The 27,879-nt window shown below is 40.0% G+C and overlaps 1 protein-coding gene across 5 annotated transcripts in view; it reads right to left on the bottom strand.

Annotated features, from left to right (window-relative positions):
• LOC5574971 (histone deacetylase 4) overlaps positions 1 to 13,117 on the bottom strand; it is a 252,457-nt gene extending 239,340 nt beyond the window's left edge. For all 5 annotated transcript variants that reach the window (XM_021842153.1, XM_021842204.1, XM_021842169.1 and 2 more), the window contains exons 1-2: positions 12,243 to 13,117; positions 12,115 to 12,170 (exon numbers count right to left, since the gene is read on the bottom strand). In XM_021842153.1, the coding sequence (XP_021697845.1) occupies positions 12,115 to 12,151 (37 nt within the window). In that variant the 5' untranslated portion in view covers positions 12,152 to 12,170; positions 12,243 to 13,117. The remainder of the gene's footprint in view (positions 1 to 12,114; positions 12,171 to 12,242) is intronic.
• Between the last annotated feature and the right edge of the window lie 14,762 nt (positions 13,118 to 27,879).

Genomic DNA, 27,879 nt, shown 5'->3' with positions numbered 1-27,879 from the left:
AGTTGTTTTCGTTCATTATCGTAAGTCACCTTGCAATTGATGAAAAGGTTATGCGTTGGGACCTGGTATTCACGACATTTTTGTAGAATTCCTTGTACAGTAAAGATCTGGTCCGTTGTCGATCGACCGTCAACGAAGCCGGCTTGATAACTTCTCATGAACCGTTTACTATATCACTGTTCGACAAAAAAAGTCGATATGAATGCACAGAGACCGGACACCCCGGGCTTGAAAGTATAAACATAAACAAAAATAATGGCGTTTTCAGAATGTTCGTGTCTGCCCCAGGTCATTTTTAAAATATACTTGAACTTTTTGCATTTTTTATTTAAAAATCTAATCTAATCAATAAACCGACACAGTGTTTTATATTCAGGACAGGGGAATTCATGTGCCATATAATGTTTTCAACTTTAAATACAATATGAAGAGTTGTAATAAGATTTGTAGGGAGCCCTCCCCCCCTTTTTTGTACCCTCCCCATTTTTAAAGTATCGCAAATGATGGAATATTTGATATACAGGGGGTTGTCAAAATAACTGGGACAGGCAAAAATTGGGCCAACTTTGGAATGCTGTAACTTTGACAAAAATTGACCGATTTCAATTCTTTAAGAAGTAATGGACGGGTCAACTAATCTAGTTTTGAGGTGCATCCACGGAGATGAACTATGACCACCGGATACCGGTGATAATCCGGATTTCCGGAAGCATGTCTTATGCAGTAAAATTATGACGTGTTTTTAGCAAAGGTCTCGGCTAAAAAATCAAAATTTTACTACACATGAAGATAGAAGATGTAATTCTGAAGCGATTGGTGCGCCAAGTATTAATATTGGTCCAGAAACAATCAATATATGGCCATTTCCCCGGAATCGGTGCCGGTAGTGGATCCGAATTGGGATCAAACTATTTATTCACTGAAAATATGTCGCGCAATATTGTTTTCTCCCTAGCTTATCATAAAATACCCTATTATAAGTTGAAAATGAGTCTTGTACATATTTGGCCACTCATGGCGCTGCCCAGTGCCCCGGGGGAACCTTGCATAGGGGACATTTCGATTTTGACACCAAAGCATATCATGCAACGGCTCATTCTTCATGTCTTGTCGTAAATAGGGCAACTGTAGACTCAAAATGGATAGTTGACTACAGTGACTACTTCCGGGACCACCGGATGTTCCAGAGGGAACCTGTAATTAGGGAAAATTGATATTGAACTCCAATACATATCGTGCGACAGTTCATTTTTCATGTCTCGTGCTCAATAGGGCTATTGTAGACCTTAAGTGGATATTTGACTACAGTGGCCACTTTTGTGACCACCGGATATCCCTGAGGGAGGCTGTGATGTCTTCAATGACAGATTCCTCCGGGAAATTCCGGTGGTCCCAAAAGTGATAGGTTCCTTAGGGAACTATAGGAGGTCCCCAAAGTGGCCATTCTAGTTAAATATCCATTTTCGGTCTAAAGTTGACCTATTCATGACTAAACATGAAGAATGAGCCGTTGCACGATGAGTATTGGAGCTCAATTCCAATTGTCCCTAATCATAGGTTCCCTAGGGGACACCCGGTAGTCCCAAAAGTGGCCAATTCAATTAAATTCCCATTTGGAGTCTACAGTTATTTTATTTACGACAAGGCATGAAGAAAGAGCCGTCACATGATATGTTTTGGTGTAAAAACAGAAATGTCCCCAATGACAAGTTCCTCCGGGAAATTCCGGTAGTCCCAAAATTGGCCACTGTAGTCAATTATCCATTTTAGGTCTACAATAGCCCTATTTAGCACGAGACATGAAAAATGAACTGTCGCACGATATGTATTGGAGTTCAATTTCAATTGTCCCTAATTATAGGTTCCCTCGGGGACATCCGGTGGTCCCGGAAGTAGTCACTGTAGTCAACTATACATTTTGAGTCTACAGTTGCCCTATTTACGACAAGACATGAAGAATGAGCCGTCGCATGATATGCTTTGGTGTCAAAATCGAAATGTCCCCTATGCAAGGTTCCCCCGGGGCACTGGGCAGCGCCATGAGTGGCCAAATCTGAACAAGACTCATTTTCAACTTATAATAGGGTATTTTATGATAAGCTAGGGAGAAAACAATATTGCGCGACATATTTTGAGTGAATAAATTGTTTGATCCCAATTCGGATCCACTACCGGCACCGATTTCGGGGAAATGGCCATATATTGGTTGTTTTTGGACCAATATTAATACTTGGCGCACCAATCGCTTCAGAATTAGATCTTCTATCTTCATGTGTAGTAAAATTTTGATTTTTTAGCCGAGACCTTTGCTAAAAACACGTCATAATTTTACTGCATAAGACATGCTTCCGGAAATCCGGATTATCACCGGTATCCGGTGGTCATAGTTCATCTCCGTGGATGCACCTCAAAACTAGATTAGTTGACCCGTCCATTACTTCTTAAAGAATTGAAATCGGTCAATTTTTGTCAAAGTTACAGCATTCCAAAGTTGGCCCAATTTTTGCCTGTCCCAGTTATTTTGACAACCCCCTGTATATCAAATATTCCATCATTTGCGATACTTTAAAAATGGGGAGGGTACAAAAAAGGGGGGAGGGCTCCCTGCAAATCTTATTACAACTTTTCATATTGTATTTAAAGTTGAAAACATTATATGGCACATGAATTCCCTTGTCCTGAATATAAAACACTGTGTCGGTTTATTGATTAGATTAGATTTTTAAATAAAAAATGCAAAAAGTGCAAGTATATTTTAAAAATGACCTGGGGCAGACACGAACATTCTGAAAACGCCATTATTTTTGTTTATTTTTATACTTTCAAGCCCGGGGTGTCCGGTCTCTGTGCATTCATATCGACTTTTTTGTCAAACAGTGTATGTGACAGACGACGGAGGATAATATGGGATATCATTTTGTTGGCCGCATTTAGTAATGGTGATCGCTCGAAAGTTCTCACAGTCTAACTTGTTACACTTCCTGTAGATGGGGCATATTACTCCTTCTTTCCAGTCATGCGTTGAGCTTCGATAGAACTTAAGTGATTCTTGAAACCGGTAAAGCTGTTCCATCTCCTCGCACTTCGTCTCCTCCTGGCACCATTTTTTTCTCTCGAAAGAGGCGACTCTGTTGTTACCGTTTCCATCTATAACGTTCCTCGTTCTGCCGGGTCCCTTGCTGCAGCATGACCGCGCTGCATTCTTCTCTTCCAGAATCTGCCTACATTCTTTGTCGAACCAATCGTTCCAAGAAAAATGGAGCTCACCCTCTTCCGGTAATGCAGCCTCGCAGCTCAATTTGACGTTTGTTTATTTGCACTTTTAGCTTTTGAAGAAAAGTGTTCGCATATTTATAACCGCATGTATTTGAATACTGCAAAATGACTAAAGGTAGGTATTTCCAGCTTTTGTGAACGTCGTAATAAGGCCCAGATGTTGGACTGTGAAAGCAATCGGACTAATCCACCAAAAGCACACCTACTTGCAGGGAACATATCGAATGGTCAAGTTCCGCTCCTGCATCATAGTTAAGTGGAGGAACACCGCAAGAACTGGGCGTTATCTGTAAGTTGTGCCCCGTAAGATTAATATACTTTCGCGGTGAACAGATTGGCAAGCCACACAAGGCGCCTCAGTAAAAGGTAGGATTAATAATGCTACAATCAATAATATACATACACATTAGTGCGCTGATTGACGGGGTAGAAATCGTGTTCTTGGATATAAGTGCGAGAGTTTCATAAAACTGTTGCCAAGGTCATTTGTTCTTATTGAAAATGAAATTTCGAAAACTTTTTCAAACAGTCTCAAGTCAGAAAAGTCAACAAACTTACTTTATCGATCCTACGTGTTTCGCAGATGAAATTCTACACTTTCACTACACTATTGTATGCAGTGACAAAGTGACTTAATCAAAACAAAACAAGTGACGAATCAAAACAAAACACTACTTGAGTCGATTTTACACTGATACAAAAACGTTGTAAGTAACTAAATGAAACGGCTTATCATTTTGTCATACTTTTTCTTTGTGGGAAATAATAGAAATAACCTTGATTTTTAACGCGAGCTGATTGTATGCAAAATTTAAGCGATGTACACGGCGAAAAAATGTTAGAACGTTGATTCATTGTAATACAGATTTAAAAAACAGTGATTCTTCTCAATAAATTTTCTCCAAAACTGTATAGAAATTACGTACGTCGATTTGAAAAAGTAATCGAGAAGTTATATGCAGTGCATCGGAAGTATTCTTGTGTGTTTAAAACCAAAAACGATCCATGATCATTTGTACTGAACCATTACTATAAAACTTAGAAGAATATGCAATATGCAAATCAACTATAAAACTATCATAAATATAAATAAAACCAGTTGGAACCAACATTGTTGCGTGGGCAAGGCTTTATTCCGATTCGAATATCATAATTATTCCTCATCCAGCCACATGCTGGAAAATATACTGAAATTTGCATAACTTTTTTGTTTCTTTTTGATTTTTTTTTTTTTAATTTCCCGAAAAACTTCTAATTGAACATCCGAAAAATTTGGGACCATGGTCCAAGCGGTGTCGGAATTATTCCGTATTGCCTTGAGGGTCTGCAACTGCAACTATAGTCGACAATATGAAAGCGTTCATATTAGACTGGCCCAGCTCAGTATGGGAGAAAAATAAAGTTGTTTGATTCCACGGACATGGTTGATTACTGCTTTGAAAATATGAAAGTAAATTTTGAAAAGAGTTTTTTCGCCTCATGACGTAATAAAATCATGGATTTCAAGCGCATAATTGTGGTAATTCAGGGCAGTGGTACGGGAAGTGGATATGACAGGTAGGACATGTACTATGCACAAAAACACTATGATTCAGCAAAAACAAAAATTAGCAGAAAGCTTTAAAAATCAATTATACTATTAATCACCTGTTGTTGTTAGGCACAAGCAAGACGGTTTGTTCTCGGGACGCCAAGAAGTTTTGCTGTCAGTGTCAGTTTTGTGTTCAGTCGATGATGGATTACCAACTGGTGAGTTTGTTTCATGCTTGTGATAACACATATTTTCTTGAAAGCGTAACTTTTAAGTAATATTAAAACAAACTTTGTATGGTTTGTTTGGTTTGGAAAGAATAACTCGCCAATAACTTATGCATACCATATTTTGGTATCATACCAGAATTAGGTATTGTTCAGTTATCAATACCTCATTTTGGTATTATAATGGTATTTGAAAAAAATGTTTAAAACAATTAAAAATACTTCATTTTGGTATTCGACAGCTATTGAGGACTGCTGGAGGTATTGAACTAGTTTTGAAAAATTTCACTTTTATATGAAAATCCATCAAGTATTATTTAGGTATTACAATACCTGATCTAAGTATCAGCTTGGTATTTGTAAAATATGCAGAAGGTATTATTTGAGGTATTTTACCTCTTATGCAGGGCTCATTCATACCTCATTCAGGTTGTAAGTATTGGAAATTATCTGGTATGGAATACCTCAATTTGGTATTCATTAGTTATTTTCTTCTGCTCGGGAATAAGCGTGGTTTGGAAATCAGAGATTCCTGAACCATTGTAGAAAGGATCCTGGAAGCCAGTGTGGATCGAGGAATTCTAGTGTGGATGCTGGTATATTAGTGTAGATCGTATGATTTCAGTGTGGACCCTAAGATTGTAGTGTGGATTGCTGAATGTGGATTTTGGGAATCCAGTGTGAGTGCTGGGAAATCAGTCTGGATTCTGGAATTGCAATGCTGATCATGATGTTTCAGTCTGGTTCCTAGGGTTTGAGTCTGGATCTTAGGATTCTAGTACAGTTCGTGTTACTGCATTGTGGATTTCAAGCTTTCAATGTGGATATCGGGATTCCACAATGTTTGTTGATTTTTTTTGTGGATCCTGGAACTGCTGTTCAGATTATAGTGTGTCAGTAAGGACATTGGAATTCCAGTGGCAATCCTGGTATTCCAGTTTAGATACTGGGATTGTAACGTGGGTCGTGGAATTCTAATGTGAAACCTGAGATTTCAGTGAGGATTTCGAGATCCCAGTTTGAAACCTGAGATTTCAGTGACGATCTTGAGATTCCAGTGTGGACCTTGGGATTTCAGTATCTTGATACTCCGGTGTGGATCTTGCGATTTCAGTGTGAATCACGGGATGGGATCATAGGTCCTTGGTTTCCAAGGTGAATCCTGAGGTTTCAGTGTGGATTCTAGGATTTCAGTTTAGATATTGGAATATAAGTGAGAATTTTATGTTTCCAGTGTAGATCCTTGGAATTCACTGCGGAACCTGGGATTCTACTATAGGTCATGGAATTCAGAAATCGATCCTAGGATTTCAAAGTGGATATTGCGATACCCCTGGGGAGTTTGAGTTTCCAGTGTGAATCCTTGGATTACAGTATAGATCATAGTTTTCCTGCGGATTTGGGAATTCCAGTGGATTAAATTGTTAAATTGGAATTCAAGGATTCCTGTGAGTATTCAGTGTTAGTACTGTGGGAATCCTGTGGGAATTATGTTGAAAGACAATATAAATGTTGTGAAAATACTGAGGAACTACTGTGAAATATTGTGAAAAATACTGCAAAAAGTTTGAAAATACATTGGGAATCTTACGGAAATCTAGTAGAAATTCTGAGAGGATCCTGTGTGAGTTAGGATGAAATCCTGTGAGAGTTATAAGCCAAAAAAATAGTATTTCTTAAAGAATCCTGTATCTTTACCAAAAAGGTAGTTTTCTGTGACTGAAAAGTGGTGATATAAACGTGGCCCAAAGACGATATAGGTTTATATGGAAATTACTGTGAAGAAATTTTGAAAAATGTTACAAACACGTTAGCACTTCAATGTAAATAATAACTTATCATCCCATAGTAAAAACTCGTTGAATCTTAATGAAGGATATTGTTTATCAAACTTTTTTTAAATTTTGAATCGCTCACTGCTGTGCTAGCAATTTTTGAACGTACGATCACTCTAGATATAATATGTAAAGGAATTTCTGAATCTCGACGATTTTCAGAGCAATTCCTATAGAACTCCCACCGTACACTTTGTAGAAGTTCTTAGCTGATTACGAATTGCCGTTGTAATCTCTGGAAGTACCTAGTTCTTAGTTAATTCGCAAAAAAATGATTTGATAATATTCCCACTGATATCCTGTGGCATCGCTTGTTTAAAATATTCAGAGTAGATTATGAAGATTTTCTGTGAGATTTTTTTGCATATTTGTTAAAGACATGCCAATATTTGAAGGAGTTTCTGCACGATGAATTATTTTTCAAGATTCTTAAGTTTCTCCTGAAAACTTATGCGACCAATCGGGTTACTTCGGTGCAAAGAAAAAAAAGCTACACGAACCCACATATTGTTTATTGTTAATGCATTTGTTATTTATAAATAGATGAAGAAATTAGAACAACTTCACTGGTTGTAAAGCCACGCATTATGATTTATTTATGTCAAATGTGTTAAATAAACCTGGTTTAAAAAGGATATATCATGCCGATATACGCATAATTGTCCCATGTTCCAAAATATGCAACCGAGAAAAACGCGTTTAAAGATTTTATCACATTCATGTCTCGTATTGATCAGGTTTGTGAAAAAATTAAATAAAATCGTTGCAATAGTATAAATGATAGCGTGTTCATTAGAATCGAGAGTTTGTATTATTAGAAAAATGTAAATTTAGCAAATTTAGTTATGAAATGCAAAGTGGGACTGTTATGCTTAGAAATACGAGTTTTTCGGTGAATTTCTACGCACAACAGTCCCACTGACAGTAGTGGCCAATTATGCACTGAGCATACCACTGCTTGTATCACATGTAGAGGATGTATATCCTCAAGACTATGTTGAGGCACTTAGTGACGGTTCAAGTGACATGTACCAAACGGAGCCACATGTGGGAAATGAAGCAATGTGGGATGGAAAGCAATTTTTTTTGTATGTGAGATAACAGGGGAAAAGGGTATCCAAAACAACCTGGCATGTGATCAAATTATCCAAATTCGTTTCAACCATTTTTGGACATGATTCCTAAATTCATGAAGATTGACATGTCTCAAGGTTTCAGAAGCGCCAATGTAATGGTCACTTCCAGGGTATTCCGAACAATTCAGCATGTGGCCCAGTCATCCAAGAACGCATGAACTAATCTTCTTTAGATTCGGTTTGCTCAATCATGAAGTTTGATGTGCCGCGCCGCAAGCCATGGACTCGAAATAAAAGAGATTGCTGATTCTATAAGTGGGATTACCTCAGTACTCCCCGTGATGAATCTGGATTTACCGTAATTTTTTAATTGATTATTCGAAAAATTGGAATTTGGAGTAATGGAATTCGTGGATATGTTATAGAGTTGATTTAAACTCCGCCGGTCGATGATCTCTTTGGGTTGGAAATTTTCTTGATTTCCCCCAAGGTCATAGAGTATCTTCGTGCTTTTCAACCGGTAATACACATGCAAAAATCAAGCGTAAGAATGCCAGAATAAGGGTATAAGTAACATATTTATTTTTCTTCGTCGATTCTCTGTTAAGTGAATAAAGTTGACACGATGGAAGTTAATTGGCATTTTTTACGTCAGGACGCAAGAATGCATCGTATCGTTATCAAGCGCCCCGAGATCTAATAACTTACATCGTGTCACCTTTATTCACTAAAGAGAGGATCGAAGAAGAGAAATCGATCATGTTACTTACGCCTAACAAACGCTTGAAATGGTCATATGGGTAAGAAAGCTCTCAGTTCACAAATGTGGAAGTGTGAGCAATTTCAGAGAACTAATCTGAGAAGTAGGCTCTGTCCCAGTCGGAACTTATTACCAGAAAGAAGAAGAGTTCTTAGGTAAATTACATCGCAAGGTATGATATTATTGCTCGCATAGCTCCACTTAGGGTTTTTTTTTTTTTTTGGTATTCAGTTGGAGCTGCCTGACAGCTTAACTTGTCAAGGCTGAACCCTCGGTCTGGCTTTTGCCAAGTTTCCCCTCTACCAGGACCAATACTCAGACGGACTAGGCAATGGCGCCCACATGAACACTGCTTTTTTTATTTGTATTGTGACGTGATAGTTTTTGGAAAGTACCCATATTCCCTTGCTTCTGAGAAAAGGAAGCATTGTGAAAATCAGCTGCTCCATCAGAATTTGTTTGAAATAGTAGTGTAGTAGTGTCATTACTAATACTGTCTAGTCGAAATGGTTTTGAATAATTTGTCATTCATGTGCTATTCTGATTTCTCCTGTATTTTCGTAAGATTAGAGTCTTAAATGTCAATTGTCCTCAAGTCTTAACAAAATTAGGTTGTTTAGTAAGAGTTCTACTTAATTTCATTTTTGTTGTTAAAAGTATTTATTGGTCATTACGAAAAAAGTCGCTTTCCTTGTCTGTTCAACAATTTTTCGAAACTAGCAAGTGTACCCTAATGATTGACCTCAGCGTCTTACGTTCCATAGTCATTTTTATAGTGAATATTGAAGAGAAAAGTTATCTTAGGCTTCTATTAGTCTCCTACAAGATTCACTTTTCGGTGACAAATGCAATGCTTCACAACGCCTACTTTCTACTTGTAAATTTTGCGAAAATGAAGCTGGAATTAGATTATTTATACCGCTGTTACAAAAGAGGTATTTCTTATTATGGCAATGTAAAAACCATATTAAAATAAGATTGTCGCCACTTATTTCTACTCAGTGAATCTACTAGTCATTTTCCTAAGAGTTCCTAAGTATTCCCTACGTCGTATATGATAACGATGTATCTAGCTAGCTAATAGTAAGAGTGGCTACGGATCATTCTGGTTAGCAAAAGGCAAACTGTAGTATATATTAATGTATGTAGTATAGTATTAATGTCCACTTCGAATAGATTGATTATTTGAAATGGGCATCAGTTCTATCAATGACGCAGAATGTCCGTTGGATCACATCCGAGATATTATTGCGTCTATGCCATATGAATTATGACGCGGCTTTAAGCAAAAAGTGCCAAAATGTGATACCACCACTACAGGTTACGCCTTTGGTTTCCATCATATGGGCTAATGGATTATGCCCTCCCATCGCGGCAAGGTCGCATAACCAAGGGGAGGGACATAGCTCCACTTAGGGTTTTCAATATTATTTCTGAAATAACTTCTTGAAAAACCCTTCTTATAATATCATAAATCCTAAGGTGATTTTTGACGAAATATCTTGACGACAAAATATCTTGTAATAGGACTGGGTTTTCTTTTGGAGTCATTCCATTTTCAAATTAACATGTTAACAAATATTTTTCCATATTTGTTTTATTCAATTTCAATTCCATATCCAAATGCAATTCTCATAAGGTGCTGTACAACACTAGGACCAACTTTTTTTTGTGTAACAGTCCATTTTTTTCATATCTTCCTCCGATTTCACTTCCTCATGATGCTCCCGAAGTCCCTGCTTCATATGGCCCAGTACTTTGGCCGAACCTCTTTCGAGCAATGGCACGAGGCCAAATCCGGCCAGAAAATCGTAGGACCATCGTGTGACCTCAGAAGGGAAAGTAGACGCTTTTGGAGTCATTCTTTTAGGTAAACCTATCCATTGACCGTTCCAGTTGTCACGAATGGGTGCTCCGATTTCCACACGAGCAAATTACTTGCCAAATCATATACTTGTTGGCAAACTTTGACATTCTCTGCTTTTGCACGTCCTCAAGGACATCGAATTTATGATGTGATGAATTTATGAGCAGTGAAAAACTGGACCCTCGGAGGTCTGCTTTTACATACGTCTCACCATTCATAACGAAGCAATGTGGTTTCGTCAACATCTGGGTGTAGAGCTTCTGTGCACGTGTTTTACCTACCGTATTCTGTCGTTCATCGCGATTAGGCGCCTTTTGGACTTTGTACGTATGTAGTCCTTCACATGTTTTCGCATCTTGCACGAAAGTATTGGATAGATTCAGTTTCATCGCCACATCTCGAACTGAACTGTTGGGATTCCTCTTAAAAGCTTGAACTACCCGTTTGTGATCCATAACACTATAAGGAGATCCATTTTTGCCACTTGTTTCTTTCCGATCGATGGTGAAACGTTCGAGGTACCTATTTAAAACACGAAACATCGTAGAATGTACCATTCCCAGCTTTCTGCTGATGGCACGATTAGATATATCCGGATTTTCGAGGTACGTGCACAAAATTTGTTTGCATCTCTGGTATTCTTCTGACTCTATCTTCACAACGATTGCACATCTGCTAGTGAAACTTACACAGCGTAAACAAACACACATTGAAAAAATTACACTCAAAATTTCAATATGAAATACCCCACGGGTTAAAAATTACAGCCATTTAAAACTGCTGCAATTTGATTCCATTAGCCCTTTATCGATTTTTGATAATCGTATAGCTCTTTTCGCTTTTCTAAAACAGATCAGAATCACGTCTACTTATTCAATGTTTTACCTACCGGCGTTGTTATAGCAATTCTATTCAAAATGTCGTAAGCTATTCATTCCTATAGAACTTTCTTCAGGGATTTTTAAGGAATTTTTTTTATATATTTATCTAGCAGTTGCTTCAGCAATTTCTTCAGTTTTTTTATTCAAACATTTTTCAAATATTTATTTGGGGATTCCGTGAAGCATTTCGTATGGAATTTATATAGAGATTTTTCAATAATTCTACAGGATTTTTTGACGTTGGATAACGTCTTTTTGAGAAGTTTGTCCAGGAACTTCGTTTGAAATTCTTACAATTTTCCAGTCAAAAACATTTCTGAAAATTTACTATAATTTTTTCTAGAGATATCTACACTCAAATCCCTTAGATACGTCTTGGAGTTCCTTCTGCTATTTCTTCACAAATTCTATCATCAATACTTCAAAAGACGGTTCCCAAATTTTCTACTGAAATCCTAGTAAAACATCTGCTTAGACTCTGAATTCTCTGTGCATTGAAATAACGGCTGTCTGTCGCAATTCTAAGTGGTTTCCTGTTTCAAAGGCAAAATCTTGCTTATCCATCCATAACAGTTATTAAATGAAATTCTATTGCCCAAAAAAAAACCTTTGGTAGGCCCAATACTAAAAGAATCCAAAGCTGAACATTATTGATTCTTACCATTTCGATTTGTATAATTTCCTCTTGAGTCTTCCATCGTGATCGGGGTAATGAATCTAAAATGTGAAAAGAAAAAATCGTATCAAAGGAATTGTTTTAAATTTACACTCAAGGTAAGATAATCATACCTTCAGTAGAATCCTTCAGAAAATATCATTGTTTTCCTCGCATCGTATTCAATGAAGATGCTATTCCTCGTAGGTATTCTTAAAGCGCTCGTAAAAGCTTATCACTGAAACCTCCCACTACAATGCAATTCCACAGCTACTTTGAAATTACAATCGCAAAGCATTATTAATATTTAAATCGCACAAATTGATTCTGATAGTGCACTTCAAACGATGTTCTTTCTGATTTAACTATCTACACCAATAAAAGGAACACTACTTCTTTCACCGCTCTCACATAATGCGGTCCGGATTCCGGTCAGCTACCTAGTGACCGATACCACTAACCAACAGCTGACAAAAGGCACGCCGAACCCGACCGAATCACAATTGCCTTGGACTCCTCCACTAAACACACTAATAGCCACTGCGTAGGACCGATTCTTGCCAATCCGCAGGAATTTTATTAAAAGGCTATTCTCACAAATCTTCCTGCGCTTCTTGTGTGCTAACAACCCGGTGAACCAATCCGTGAAATTGCTGAGGAATTTCTGCGATTTATCCCGCTCCGCAACCACACATTCACCCCACACTCCCCTTCCCCCACTCGTTCACAATAATCTTGTGCCAAGAGAAGCGTACTTCCCAACCAAAACAACTCATAAAACTGGTTCACCACAGCACCGAAAGAACCGTTCCGAGGACAGATCCGCGTTCCGACTGTGGACACTCGCGCCTATTTCCGGTCGCGATCGCGAACTACACCACTTCGAGCGGGAGAATATTCATAGTGAATTTTCTACGCAAAATATGGACAGAAATCAAAATTCCTTTTCCTAGTAGATACGGTGACCGACAACACTCCCTCCTTCAGGGTTTGGGACGAAAGACGAATAACGAAACGAGTGTGATAGCTGATTCGTGTGTGTTTGGTTTGCCGTCTTCACATATAAGTCCACAGTGGTTCGACGTAGAACAATTGTCGGTAAAAAAAACTACTCCCATTGATTTGTTTAGAACCACGAATTTCCAAGAGCACAAATCTAGAGAACCTGACAACCGTTCGCGCTGAAAATTTTATCGATTGGTCACCACCAACGAATGGGCACTGAGTCAAATTTTCAGCACAAATGGTTTGTCTGGTTTTCTAGATTTGTGCTGTAGAAACTTCGAGGTTTGGCTTTGATGCATCTTCACCTTGAAAGGTATATAGCAGAGATGCATTTTGAACAGAATATGAGCTTTTCTCTTGAACAGAACGCAGTTTGCTAAAATCTGTTCATGTTAAAATGAACAGTGAGCTAAAAAATACGATATTGATGGTACCTAGATTCATAATTATGCGCGTTACAATCAAGCATGCTGGATATGCATTATTAAGGCGAAGTAGGCCGTCATTGAAATTTGTACGCGTCGTTGATGATTATTGCTAAATCATCCCATGATTTCGGATCAAAGAAAGTCAGTTGGTTTGGCACTGACACAGGTATCAGGTATCAGGTATCAGAAGGCCGGCTCCAAAGGCACGTTCCCCACCAGTTGGGAGATTTGTGCCATCGCCATATTTGAGCCTATTTCATCATCTACCCGATGGGAGAGGAAAGGGAAGGGAAAGATGGGAGGAAATAGGAGTGGGTCCCTTGAAGAGGGAAGATCGCATAAGCGAAATGAGAGCATGTAGCTCCATACCACAATGGGTTCGAACAGCGCCCTAAAAAGGGCACTGCAAAACGCGTGAGCGTAAAGAGAGCCTATAGCTCATTACCACAGCGGGTTAAGAATAACAGGATGTCCTGAAGATTCAGGCTTCTGTATTCAGTTTCACTTAATAAGTGTTTACCAAGTAATTGGAATCGCATTTGCGCAAAAACTGGACAGTTACATATCAGGTGATACGAAGTTCCATAATCGGAGTCACAACTATCACACACAAATGAGTCAGCACGCTGAATATTTGCCATGTGATAGTTGAGTCGGCAGTGGCCTGTCAACGCTCTGACCAAGAGACTGCAATTCTGCTTTGACAGATTTGTTAAATACTTCGCCACCTTTGGAGATGGCTCAGTAATATACAATTTTGTTTGACGACACGACTCCAAACTATTCCAATATTGCTTGTGCTGAGTTGCCGCCCAAGAGTTTATCTGAAGCTTCACCCAGCACTTCGAAATTGGAATAGCCGGCTCAGGGCCAATGAAGTCATGCGATGCTCCATCGCGAGCTAGCTCATCAGCCAATTCATTTCCAGCGATGGAAGAATGGCCAGGTACCCATACAAGGTTTACAGAGTTGACTGAATTCAGTTCCTCAATTTGAGTTCGACATGCGATAACAAGCTTCGACCTTGAGTTGGCCGAAGCGAGAGCTTTTATAGCAGCCTGACTATCTGAACAGAAGTATATGACTTTACCCATTACGCGCTGTTGAAGTGCTGATTGCACTCCACACATAAGAGCAAATATTTCCGCCTGAAAAACGGTGCAGTTTCTACCAAGTGAGTAAAAACTGATTCAGCCTTAGCTCACGAGAATATACTCCTGCACCAGCTCTACCTTCAAGAAGGGAGCCATCAGTGTAACATACTATATTGTTTGATATACTTCTTTCCAAATAGCCAGACGTCCACTCTTCCCGTGAAGGGAATTGTGTGGTAAATGTCCTGTAAGGAAAGTTACAAGCAATTGTGAGATCACTTGGAGCAAGGACAATTTTGTCCCAATTCACCAAAAGTGGAAACAACGAAGTGTGTGTAGATCTACGATTCACTGGATTTTTCTCCAGTAGATCCAGTACCCATAAACGGTAAGAGCAAGAAAGTGCTTCTTGTTTAAGATATATGTGTAGTGGCGCAACGTCGAAAAGGGCCTCGAGCGCTGCTGTGGGAGTTGTAGAGAACGCACCAGACATCGCCATCAAGCACATCCTTTGGAGATGGCCCAATTTTGATTGGATTGTTCTCACTTCGCCCTTTTGCCACCACACAAGACATCCATATGCCAATATTGGTCGAACAACTGTTGTGTAAATCCATTTGATATATTTGGGTTTGAGGCCCCAAGTTTTACCAAAGGTTCGCCGGCATTGACCGAAGGCCATGCAAGCTTTTTTGACTCTGAAATCAATGTGAGGTGTCCATGAAAGTTTGGAATCTAGAATGACTCCGACATACTTTACTTGATCAGTCACATTAATCTCAGTGCCAAAAAGACGTAAAGGTCGAATTCCATCGCGGTTTCGTCTTTCCGTAAAAAGAACAATAGATGTTTTATTCGGGTTAACCGAAAGGCCATATTGGCGACACCAACTCTCGACTACCTGAAGAGCACTTTGCATCAGGTCGAATAGGGTGCTTATGCACATACCAACTATCAGAGCTAGATAGTCGTCGGCAAATCCATAAGTTGGAAAACCGCAATTATTGAGTTGCCTCAATAGCGTATCTGCTACGAGATTCCACAAAAGTGGTGACAAGACTCCCCCTTGGGGGCATCCGCAAACACTCAATTTTCGAATCGCTGATTGACGCAATGTCGAGAAGAGATGTCGGTTTTTGAGCATTTGATGAATCCAATTGGTAATCATTGTAGGTAGCCCATGGTTTCGTGCGGCTTCCAATATGGCATCGAAAGACACGTTATCAAAGGCACCCTCAATATCCAAGAAAACACCCAAGCACGATTGCTTCTGAGCGAATGCTTTCTCGATATCGTATACAACTTTGTGTAAAAGAGTCACAGTGGACTTTCCAGATTGGTAAGCATGTTGATTCACATGAAGAGGCATGTTTGCCAAATAAACATCACGGATGTGATGATCGATAATCCGTTCCAGACATTTCAGAAGAAAAGAGGTCAGACTGATTGGTCTAAAACTCTTCGCTTCCTCATACGACGCACGTCCTCCTTTTGGGATAAACTTTACAGTAATATCACGCCAGGATTTGGGAATGTACCCGGTAGCAAAACTGCTTACAAGTAGCTTTTTCAAAACATGTTTGATAAACTCAAATCCCTTTTGGAGCAGAACAGGATAAATCCCATCCGCTCCTGGAGATTTGAAAGGAGCAAAACTATTAAGTGCCCATTGAATCGATTCAGTAGTTACGATACTGCGAGCCGAGGCCAGAGACTCGTAACTACATGAAAAGACATTTGATTCATCCGTAGATGCTATGTCCACACATCCGGGGAAGTGTGTATTGAATAAACATTCTAAAACTTCTTCATCGGAAGAAGTAAAGTCACCATTAGGTAAGCGAATTTCGTTCACTTGGAAATCCTTAGATTTTGCAAGAATTTTGTTCAACCGACTGACTTCACTCAAACTGGAAACATTTGTACAAAGGTTTTTCCAGCCGGATCGTTCAGCAGAACGAAGAGCCTTCTTGTAAGCCTTGCGAGCTGACTTGAACGACTCTGATCCAGCTGAACGGCGTCTGTTCCAACTCCTTCTACATTGTTTCCTGAGTCTAGTCAGATCGGAATTCCACCATGGGGTCCCTCTTGTAGTCTTTACAGACCGCAGAGGACATGCTTCTTCAAAAGCTTCCATAATGTAGGATGTTGTAGTATCAACGGCATCATCCAGATCACTTGGATTTTCAATGGACGGAGAATATCCATGAAATTTGGTCGCAACCAATTCAATGTAGAGTTCCCAGTTTGTTGACCGGGGATTCCTAAAACGCAAAGTCTGCGCAGTTACATTTGAATGTTCAAAGAAGATGTAGCGATGATCAGATAATGATTCCTCATCTGATACATGCCAATTCGTCAACTCGTGACTGATTCTATTCGAGCAGAGCGTTATGTCTAACACTTCTTCTCTATTAGAAACCATGAAGGTTGGGCGATTGCCTATGTTAAGTAATCCAAGGTCTGTACTACTTAAGTATTCCATCAGACTGGAGCCTCTCAAATTGATATCCGAGCTGCCCCAGATGATGTGATGAGCATTGGCATCACTGCCCACAATCAGCGGAAGGCCTTTTGTTACGCAGTGTACGACAACTCGTTTGAAGTCATCCGTTGGGGATGGTTCATCATGTGGTAAATATACCGAACAATAGACGTATTTCCTGTTGAGGTCACCAACAGAAACATCGATTGTGATAGCACATACATCTCTGGTAGTTAACTCAGAAATGAGTGTAGCAACGATTGCTTTATTAACGAGCACGCATGCGCGGGGCATGGAGCGCGAGTTTGCCATTTCAAGCTTGCTAAAAGTAGCAAAAACTGGGTCCACAAGGTTACCTAGATAGAAGTTCCCTCTACGAAAGTAGGGTTCTTGAACTAGCGCCACTTGGGCTGCACCATTTTGCATGAGTCTGCAAAGATTGATCGTTGCTGTTCTTTTATGCTGAAGATTGATCTGAGCTAACCTAACCGTAGCCACTACCCAAACTAGGCAGGATTAAGCTTTTTGCAATCTCAGCACGAAAAAGACCAGCAACGAAAAAACCAGATCGGTATCTATTTAAAGTCGCCAAAGGCGAAAGAGCACAGAATACACTGTGTAAAACGCATAATGCGAATCCATATAGGTGATAATTTAAATTAAATGTCAACATATTCATAATCCCACCCTTATTAAGCCTCAAGATAGAGACTGAAGAAGGGCAGCCGATTATCTCGGAGAAACACAAGGTCACCTGCACCATTGCTCCGGGTAGCACAGGAAGGACTCAATACTGTGGAGGGCGCCCTGGTACCCCACAGGCTCCGTTTGCGGTTAGGTTTTATTTAGACCCCCCTAACCATTCATTCTTAGGCACGGTACGCATCACACCATAAATTAGGGGTCACCTGTGAGGTGGACTTTTACCACCGGAACAGGCAATCCGTAGTGTTAATTCTTAGCCAGTTGAAACAACCGCTACCGACACTACGCGGCTATTTAGGCTGCTCGGGAAAAGGAGGTTAATATTGATGATTAACTCCTGACGTGCCCAAGCAGCTGACACAGCTGAAAAAGTATCAGCATACAGTCAACACTCCATGAGTCGATATTGAAGGGACCATCGACTCATGGAAATATCGAGTCATGTTGAGTCATGGAACAGCAATGCTACGGAAAGCTGTTTTAGGGGACCATCATAGTAACCATGAAATTTGGTTTTAGTATGGTTTCATGAGTCGATATCGAATAATGGAACATCGACTCATGGAGGTTTAACTGTAGTTTATGCATGTTAGCGCGTACAGTGATACTTTTTCAAGTCAATATAAACTATTAAGACTGAGTTTTATCACTTTGAAATGCATGCTGAAAAGTCATTATTGTTGCCAAATCAATGACTGGCTACTTAGCCTTAAATTGATCACGTGTTTTCAAACCACATAAGAATTAACACTTCAGTAATCGCGCTGTTGTACTCATGTACAACACTGGTGGAAAACTTATTATTGCTGTGTGCGTTTGAAATGCAAATTTCAAATGCGGGAACACCAAATGCGGTAAGATTTTTAACAAGGAAGGCGATGTCAAAGTTTGATTTTCTTTGCTGGGTTGGCTGTGATATGGATCATGGTTGCTAAGTATCCTTTGGTTACTTTGTGTTACCGCGTTTGAAGCCCAGTTGGGCTGGATTTGCACGTCTAACGCAAACAGCAATATTTACTTATCGTAGGCACCACGCTGAACATGGCTGAAGATGACAAACCACCGAGGCTTCCGAAAAAACTTCTTTATTTTTATTTATGAAGTTTTAGTTGACTTCGAACCACTGTGAGTCAACCGCGGAGCGCGAGCGAGAACAACTTGTTCGCGCATCAGCACTTTTTGACAGATCCATCCGCGCGACCGACGGTGTGCACTCACACAAACACGCGTGCATACGGGCGGGGGACGATTTTGGGGGCAGTCCAAAAGGGACGTGTGCATTAAATTTCTTCAAATTGACAAGAAACTCTTACTAGGAAAAGATTTGGATGCAGTTTCTAATCATGGTATGTACATAGATCTATATGCAATGTTTTTAGAATTTCTTACAGGTATTCCTTCTTTATAAAGATTAAACAATTTTAATCTTTATATTCAATGCTTGTAATTTCGTTTTGTAATTTTCGAACGTCCCCTATCAGCCGCGTTTGATTCTCCGCGTGGCGATCGTCAGTGTGTGGGTGGTCGCGTATGTTTTTGTTTGTGTCGTCCATCATTCGCGCGGTACGCAATCAGTGGAGATGTGAATCGACATTGCGTTAGGGTGAGTCAAATTGCTACAAAATTAATCAATAACGCAGGGACTAAAAATCGCATTTAATTAATACGTTCACACACGTAAACACATTTTGTTGTATAATCTACCGAACCCATGCTAGAATTAAGAATTGCACCAACTATTTTTAACCGACTACAAAAATCTGTTAAGTTTACTATAATCTGGTAAAAATCACTGACCAGTGCATTAAATTTGACTATGTCCATAGTAGCCTCGACTACAAAGCATTGTATTTCAATCCGTGACACCCACCGTACAACACAGTATGTGGTCAAAAGTATCCAGCTTTTTACGCTAGCTATAAAACTGTGGGGGATGATTTGACTTTGACATTTCTTGCCTACCGATTTTATAGTTAGCTCTTATTAGGCCATGCTCTTCGATTGTTGATTGCAATGTGAAATGTTTTCACTGGGTTTGTTTTGCAGCTGTGTTTTTTTATATTACAATATTCAACAATTTTTTTACCAACTTCTTTCAATTAGGCATCGGCACGAGAAAAGCGCTTCTGACCTAATTATTGAAGATAAAGAAATTCGAGAGGATAACATCGTTATTGGCTCTAATACTCTGATTAACAAGATCAACAAACATAACCTAACCTAGCTCGGCCGTTATATATTTGATAATCTTCCGTAAACTTTTAAGTGTAGAACTAGCCCTCGTGTGTTAAAATACACTCAAATAAAGATTTAAAAAAAAAAAAAAAAAATCCGTAAACTTCACGGAAGAGGGGATAAATCAAAACTTACATAGATATTTTAAAAGTGGTCTGAGTGGTTCGAATATTGATCTCCGTCCAGGTCTATGTCATTCATACATGCTGTTACATTTGGGTTTATTCTGCGAATGGGATTGAAAATTTCGTTCTATTCTAGACTCGAGTGAAGTGACTCACCGGTTAATCAAAATGGAGAGTCATTTCACTCGAGTCGCTACACGAAACCGAGATTTCTCACCTCACGCCACTCGTAGAAGAAACACATATTTCTTAACCATTGTCGGGGAATTGTCTTATTTATATCATTGGCATATCATTTATGGGGGACAGTAAGGTGTGATAAAAAAATGTTTCACTCCTTCGTATTCAAAAAAGGCCAATAACCGCAGAACAATCTAAAAAAATCATTAGTATTTCAGTGCGCATCGTACCTTCGTGCTGTGCGTACACGAATTCTCTCTGCTCTTGGAAGTTTTCTTAAAAACTATCTAAAGCAATAAAACAGTACTTTTCAGTGTTACATACAGGGTGATTACTATATCCTGTCAGTAAAATAAGTAATCATAGAAAAAAATGGTTAAATGAATTTTAATTACCAGTGAATATCCAGTTTAGGACATCTATAACATTTGTCTTTGCTATACATAGATAACAAATTAATTTATTTACCTCAATTTCCAGCCACGAGCATTGTTTCAGAAGCATTACAGTTAACACGCACGTAATTCAAAAGCATATATTTTAATCAAAAAATACATATTTTTTTCGCTAAAATTTTCCATAATCAGTCTCATTCTATTCCCTAGTAAGTCTAAAAGATTGTGGTAACATGCTGTTTCAATCAGGCAATTTTTTCAGCGAAGTTTAGTCAAAAATAGATATCTGTGGAAAACGTGCGTGCCAGGTGCAATGCCTTTAAAACAGCACATATGACTAAAAACTAAGGTAAATGAAAAAAGATTTAATCTTTACTTTGTCAAAACAAATTTTATAGATGTGCAAAACAGGATGTACACCGGAAATAAAAATTCATACATACATCTTTTATCTACGAATATTTACTTTACTGACAGGAATTAGTAATCACCCTGTAAACAGTACTTTTCAGTGCTAAAATTAAACACGGTACTTTTCAGTGCTACTAAAACAGTACTTTTCAGTACTATTTTTTCTACTATTTATCCCTTTACGATCCTTGTTTGGACCCGTGCCTTCGATTTTTCGTTGGACCCGTTGGCGAAAGCTAGCGGTGGTAATCCTTCTTGGACACCGTCTTGGAAAAAAAAAACCTCTCGAAGGTCACGTATTCTTTCGTTTATTAATTAAACATGGTATCAAAAACAAACAAAAGGAAGGGTGAATCTCTGAATTCACTACTTCCTTCCAAAAAAGTGGGTTTTAAAACTGTCACTACACGTGGCAAGAACGGATGAAAGGACGTTTCCCCGGAATGCGAACTTTCTTCCAAGGGTGAAATGAATAATTGAATCGAAATGAGCAATCAGTTCGATGCTCTAGACAAATTTTCCGAACACCAAACCGAAGCAGCCTCTAGCCCAGGCTCTTTGATTCAAGTGAGGAAGCAAAGAGTGCCGCCTATCGTGGTCAGTTGTTCCGAATTTGGGGGATTTAGGCAGGAGATCTTGAACTCCATTAGGGGAATCAAGGTTTCCTTCCAAATCGCAAAGAAAGGAGACTGTCTCGTTTTGCCGGAAACTCTTAAAGATCGCGAACTTCTTCTCAGACATCTTGAAGAGAAGAAGCACAATTTTTTTACTTATGACGACAAAACTGAACATTTGTTGAAAGTTGTCTTGAAAGGTCTCTCAAGTGACTATAAATCACCTGAAGAGATCAAAAATGGAATAAATGATTTACTTGGATTTTCCCCAGTCCAAGTAATCATTATGAAAAAGAGAACCCAATCTGGCATTGGTCGGAAAGGGCTTTCTCAAGAATTTTATTTAGTTCACTTTAACAAAAAAGAACTAAATAATATTAAAGCTTTAGAAAAAGCAAAACTTTTGTTTGATGTCCGTGTGACATGGGAACATTTCCAGAAACCTGGAGGAAATTACCAGAACCCCACTCAGTGCCGTCGGTGCCAAAAGTGGGGTCATGGTACAAAAAATTGTCGCATGGATTCTAAATGCATGATTTGCGGAGATTCTTCTCACGCCAAGGACGTCTGTCCAGTGAAGGAAGATACCGATAAATTCTTTTGCGTCATTTGCAAGGGAAATCATAAGTCCAATTATTGGTCTTGCCCTTCGCGCAATAGAGTCATTGAGGCTCGTGCCAGGCAGATGAAAGATAATATCCGTTACGATAACGGTCGTTTCCGGAATTTCCCTGGTAGAGTATCGAACAATACTCATTTTCAGTTAACGATCGCTTGATCATGAATCATACCCATCAGGAAGATCATAATCATGCTCATTCACAAACTAATTTTAAGGCTAAGTAGCCCGTCATTCGTTTTGGCAACAATGATGACTTTTCAGCTTGCATTTCGAACTGATAAAACTAAGTCTTGATAATTTATATTGACTTGAAAATGTATCACCGTACTCGCTAACATGTATAAAGTATGCTGATACTTTTTCAGATGTATCAGTGCTAAACTAACTGATTTTCTTTGATTCGAAATCGTTATAATCAGCAACAATCATCAACGGCGCGTACAAATTCCAATGACAGCCTACTTCGCCTTAATCCGTCGGGTAGCCGTTCGAATCTTTCAATTTCGAATGTATCTACCCACGGAAAATCCTTTGCCGATATCGTAGCAGGAAATTTGAACTCCTCCCCTGTTCGTTCCATGAGTACCCATTCCACTTGTTTCAAATCAAATGGAAAAAAACCCTACCGCCACAGGTAACTCTTACTCAGCTTCTTCGTCTACCGAAAATTCTAATGAGAAATCATCAAATGGACCCACTTCAAGTGATATGTCTGCCTCAGATTTTAATTTTCTAATGTCGAATTCGTTTTTGAACCTAGGTTGGAACTGGCGCAACCCGTTCTGAATCACAGTTTCAACCCCAACCCGATTCAGGTTCGACCGAACTACAATTTACTTGACATTGGTTTGTTTATGTGTTGATCACCGACCCAGTTCCTAAAAACGAAAACGACATAACTGAACAATTGAATCTAATGATTGATGCAATGTTCAAAGCCACCACTATGACTGAAGCAGTCCAAGTTGGTGTAAAATTTACAAATCAAATTGTTATTGGATTACGTTTTTCTAATGGATCCAAATAATAATTTAAATATTTTAAATTGGAATGCTCGTTCTCTGAATGGTAAAGAGGACGAGCTGTTTAATTTTCTTACAGTTAATAACGTGCATATAGCAATTATTACCGAAACGTATTTAAAACCTGGATCTACTCAAAGATCAAACTCAATCTAACCAAAGAGATCCTAACTTTTTTGTTTATCGTAATGATCGACTTGATGGTGCATGTGGGGGAGTTGCAATCATCAACATCAACTGTTTTCGTCATTTGAAACTAAAGTTTTTGAAACATTAGGTGTTTCTGTTGAAACACAGTTTGGTAAATATACTTTCATAGCAGCCTATTTGCCTTTTCAATGCTCTGGACAGCAAGTTAATTTGCTCAAAACTGGCTTGCGAAAATTGACTCGCAATAAGTCAAAAATTTTTGTCATTGGTGACTTTAATGCCAAACATCGGTCATGGAATAATTCTCAAAGTAATTCCAACGGCAGAATTTTATTTGATGAGTGCTCTTCAGGATATTTCTCAATTCAATACCCTGATAGCCCTACATGTTTTTCCTCTTCTATAAATCCATCTACGATTGACTTGGTCTTAACCGACTCTAGTCATCTTTTTAGCCAATTAGTTACTCGTGCTGATTTTTATTCTGATCATGTCCCAGTTATATTTCAAATATCCCATGGAGCGATTCTCAATCCTATCAGCTCCACATTTAATTATTTTCGAGCCAACTGGAATATACATGAAACATATAATCAATCAATCCGGTCGAGTTGACATCATTATATACATTAAGCTCCCGAGAAGTTCACGACCAACCATTCCGGTATTGCTTCGTGTCAGCTGTAGCCCCTTCTCCATGGGAGTTTTTGTTGGATTGTAATCATCCATACCAATTTTTTTCAAAACTTTTCCAATACTAGCTTCTTGCGAAAGGCACATTGTTCCCAATACTCGGTCATAGACGATCTTCATCCCAAGGAAGTGTTGTAACTCACCACAGTCGGTCATCATGAAGAACTGGGATAACTTGTTTTTGACGTCGTCCACCGTTTTGGCGCGTACTCCCATGATTAGCAAATCATCGACATATATGATAATGCAGACATCATCGTTCCCCCTCTCGTCGATGCGGGTATATACACAATAGTCATGCTGCGATCTCTTGAACCCAAGCTTCAAAAGTACCTGATTCAATTTCTCGTTCCAGTACTTCGAAGCATGTTTCAGACCATATAATGACTTTTTCAACAGGCAAACTGTTTTAGCATTCGCCTTCGGGTATTTGTTGAAGAGCTAGTCCGCTAAGACCACGCAGATCCTAACGAAGGCTAACCCGTCCACATCCGATTGCAAATCACAAAGAAATACAATACAGTAGATGTCTCCTTCAACTGGGCAGCTAACTGACTGATATCTCAATCAGCAGCTGCAACTCTCTTTATTCAAACCAGGTATCTATTTTTACAATTCAACATCCTACACAAATATTATATCTCACAACAAATCTTCCACACTTTTACCTACGACGACGCATGCTTCCTCAACCGACGATTCTTCTACCTGAGGTGCGACACTACCTCTATTCCAACACTCCTCCTTAGGGTCGCAACCTCTACTCCCGACAGTTGGATACAAAACTACATCACCACAGTGATTGCAGTTGCTCCCTATTCAGGCAGACTGTATGGGTTGAATGCGCTGTGTGAGAGCAAGCAACGTAGCTAATTGATGAGCAGTGTCGGCTGGCAGGAAGGCTATAGTGGATCACAAGATATGTAGATGATGCTTACTGTGAAAGGCACTGAGGAACATGAACGATACATGCTGTAAGAACACGTTCCTGGGCCCATAACCTGTTGAAGAGCTAGTCCGCTAAGACCACGCAGATCCTAACGAAGGCTAACCCGTCCACATCCAAAAAACACTTTGCACACATCGACAACTTTTAACAACAAAAGTTCATTACATTCATCAACTTGTACAAACACATCTTGACGTATCAGTTTTCCATCAAACACAGATCGAAACTTAATTCTTCATACATCTTTTTCTCTGAAGTAACTAGAGTCCTTTACCATGTGGTCCGTCGCTCCAGAATCCAGGAACCACTGCATGTTAACTAGTTCTTCTTCTTTCGATGCCATGAAACAAATATCTGCACGGTCCGATCCACGCTCATCTTCAACAACTACGTCAGTTTTTCTGTTTCCATATTTCACTCTTCCGTTGCCACTTGATTCGGGAACCACTGATACACGGCAACTGGCTTGTTTGTGTCCCACTTTTCAACATCCTACACAAATATTATACCTCACAACAAATCTTCCACACTTTTACCTACGACGACGCATGCTTCCTCAACCGACGATTCTTCTACCTGAGGTGCGACACTACCTCTATTCCAACACTCCTCCTTAGGGTCGCAACCTCAACTCCCGATCGTCTCCTCCTATCTTGGAACTCCTCCTCGTTCCGTACTTCGTACATGCTCCGTCCTCCATCCGAGCTCCTCCTGACTTCGATCCTGTCACACGAGCTCCTTTGACCAGCCAGATGCCATCCAGTGTCCTGTATCGCCTACGTTCCCGATAGATCCCGTCCTCCGTTGCAGCCAATCCATCCAGCCTGAGGATCCCGTGCTGCGCCACGCGGCTTATGCGGCCAATCCTCCTCCAGAACGATACATGCTGTAAGAACACGTTCCTGGGCCCATAACCTGTTGAAGAGCTAGTCCGCTAAGACCACGCAGATCCTAACGAAGGCTAACCCGTCCACATCCGATTGCAAATCACAAAGAAATACAATACAGTAGATGTCTCCTTCAACTGGGCAGCTAACTGACTGATATCTCAATTAGCAGCTGCAACTCTCTTTATTCAAACCAGGTATCTATTTTTACAATTCAACATCCTACACAAATATTATACCTCACAACAAATCTTCCACACTTTTACCTACGACGACGCATGCTTCCTCAACCGACGATTCTTCTACCTGAGGTGCGACACTGCCTCTATTCCAACAGTATTGCCATATAAATTGTCTCTTGCAGCTCACCATGCAGGTAGGCCGTCTGTACATCCATTTGGTGGATAACCATGCCTCTTTGCAGCGCCACAGCTAATGCCACTCGAATCGTCGTCAGTTTGGCTACCGGCGCATAGTTTTCTTGATAAGCGATGCCAGATTTTTGAAGGAAGCCCTTTACGACCAATCTTGCCTTATGACTAACGACATTTCCATCAGCATCTTCTTTAACGCAGAATACCCATTTTGGCTGCATTGGTATCACTTTCACTCCTGAGGGTCGCTTCACTAGTCGCCACACCTGGTTGGCATCCATCGAACGCAGCTTGTCACGGACAGCCGCCACCCAACAGTCTTGATCGTTGCGTCCATCGATCTCCTCATAGGACGACGGCGGATCTGCTTAAGAATCGGAATTGTCAGCAGCAGAGATTGCTCTGAATCCAGCTAAAAAATCGAAAAACTTACTGGGTGCCTGCGCTCCCGTTCGCTGCGCCTGGTGTTTGACTCTGAACAGCCGTCACCTCTATGTTGCGAAGGGAGCGCCCCAGGATTTGCTTCCTCTTCAACTTCTTCAAAATTTGATTTAATATTTAATATGGTTTCTTCATCAGATTCATGATCGACAACATCAGCATGTGGTTCCTCTTCACCAGGATCATTCGACAGCTACCCCTCTGGCTCGTATAGCGTGGGGACTACCAACGGAACTTGACTTGATTCATCAGTTTGCTCTGCGTATGGAAAACATTCCTCGTTGAACTTCACGTCTCTCGCAATTATTATTTTTCTCGATGCTCTGTCCCAAAGCCGGTATCCGTTTGGAGCGTACCCAATCATCACCGTTTCACGGCTTATGGGGTCCAATTTCTTCCTTTGTTGGCTCGGGATCCACGCCATGGCCTTGCATCCGAAAATTCTTATCTTGTCAAGGTCCGGTTTTGCATTCATCCATCTTTCTGCAGAGGTAACGTTTTCAGGCACTGCCACCGTCGGACAACGGTTCAGGAGGTACGTCGCAGTCAGTGCGGCCTCTGACCACAGGTTCTTCGGAGCTTTTGAATCAATGAGCATTGATTTTACTTTTACCACCAAAGTTCGGTTGAACCGTTTAGCTACTCCATTTTGTTGAGGGGAATAGGCTACTGTGGGTTGTACCTGAATGCCTCGCTTCTTTGTTCGTTGGAAAAGAATTCACGGCTTTGGTCAACGGTAAACTTTGTGGGCTTCGTAGCCGTGCGGTTAGTGTCACCAGGCATTTAGCCGCATCGTGCTAGGGAGTGTGGGTTCGATTCCCGCCTCAGGCCGGTAAACTTTTCGTAAGGAATGTTTTCCGACTGTGCCACTGGGCGTTGCATGCTAGTCCGTTGTCTAGTGTGGTGCTTCCTTCAAAGGGCATAAATGCCCACTGGAAGCATTAACGTGTCAGTGT

Source organism: Aedes aegypti, chromosome 1, assembly GCF_002204515.2.
Source record: "Aedes aegypti strain LVP_AGWG chromosome 1, AaegL5.0 Primary Assembly, whole genome shotgun sequence".
NCBI classification, from domain to species: Eukaryota; Metazoa; Arthropoda; class Insecta; order Diptera; family Culicidae; genus Aedes; species Aedes aegypti.
Note: the sequence above shows the minus strand (reverse complement) of the source record. Positions and strands in the feature narration are given on the sequence as shown.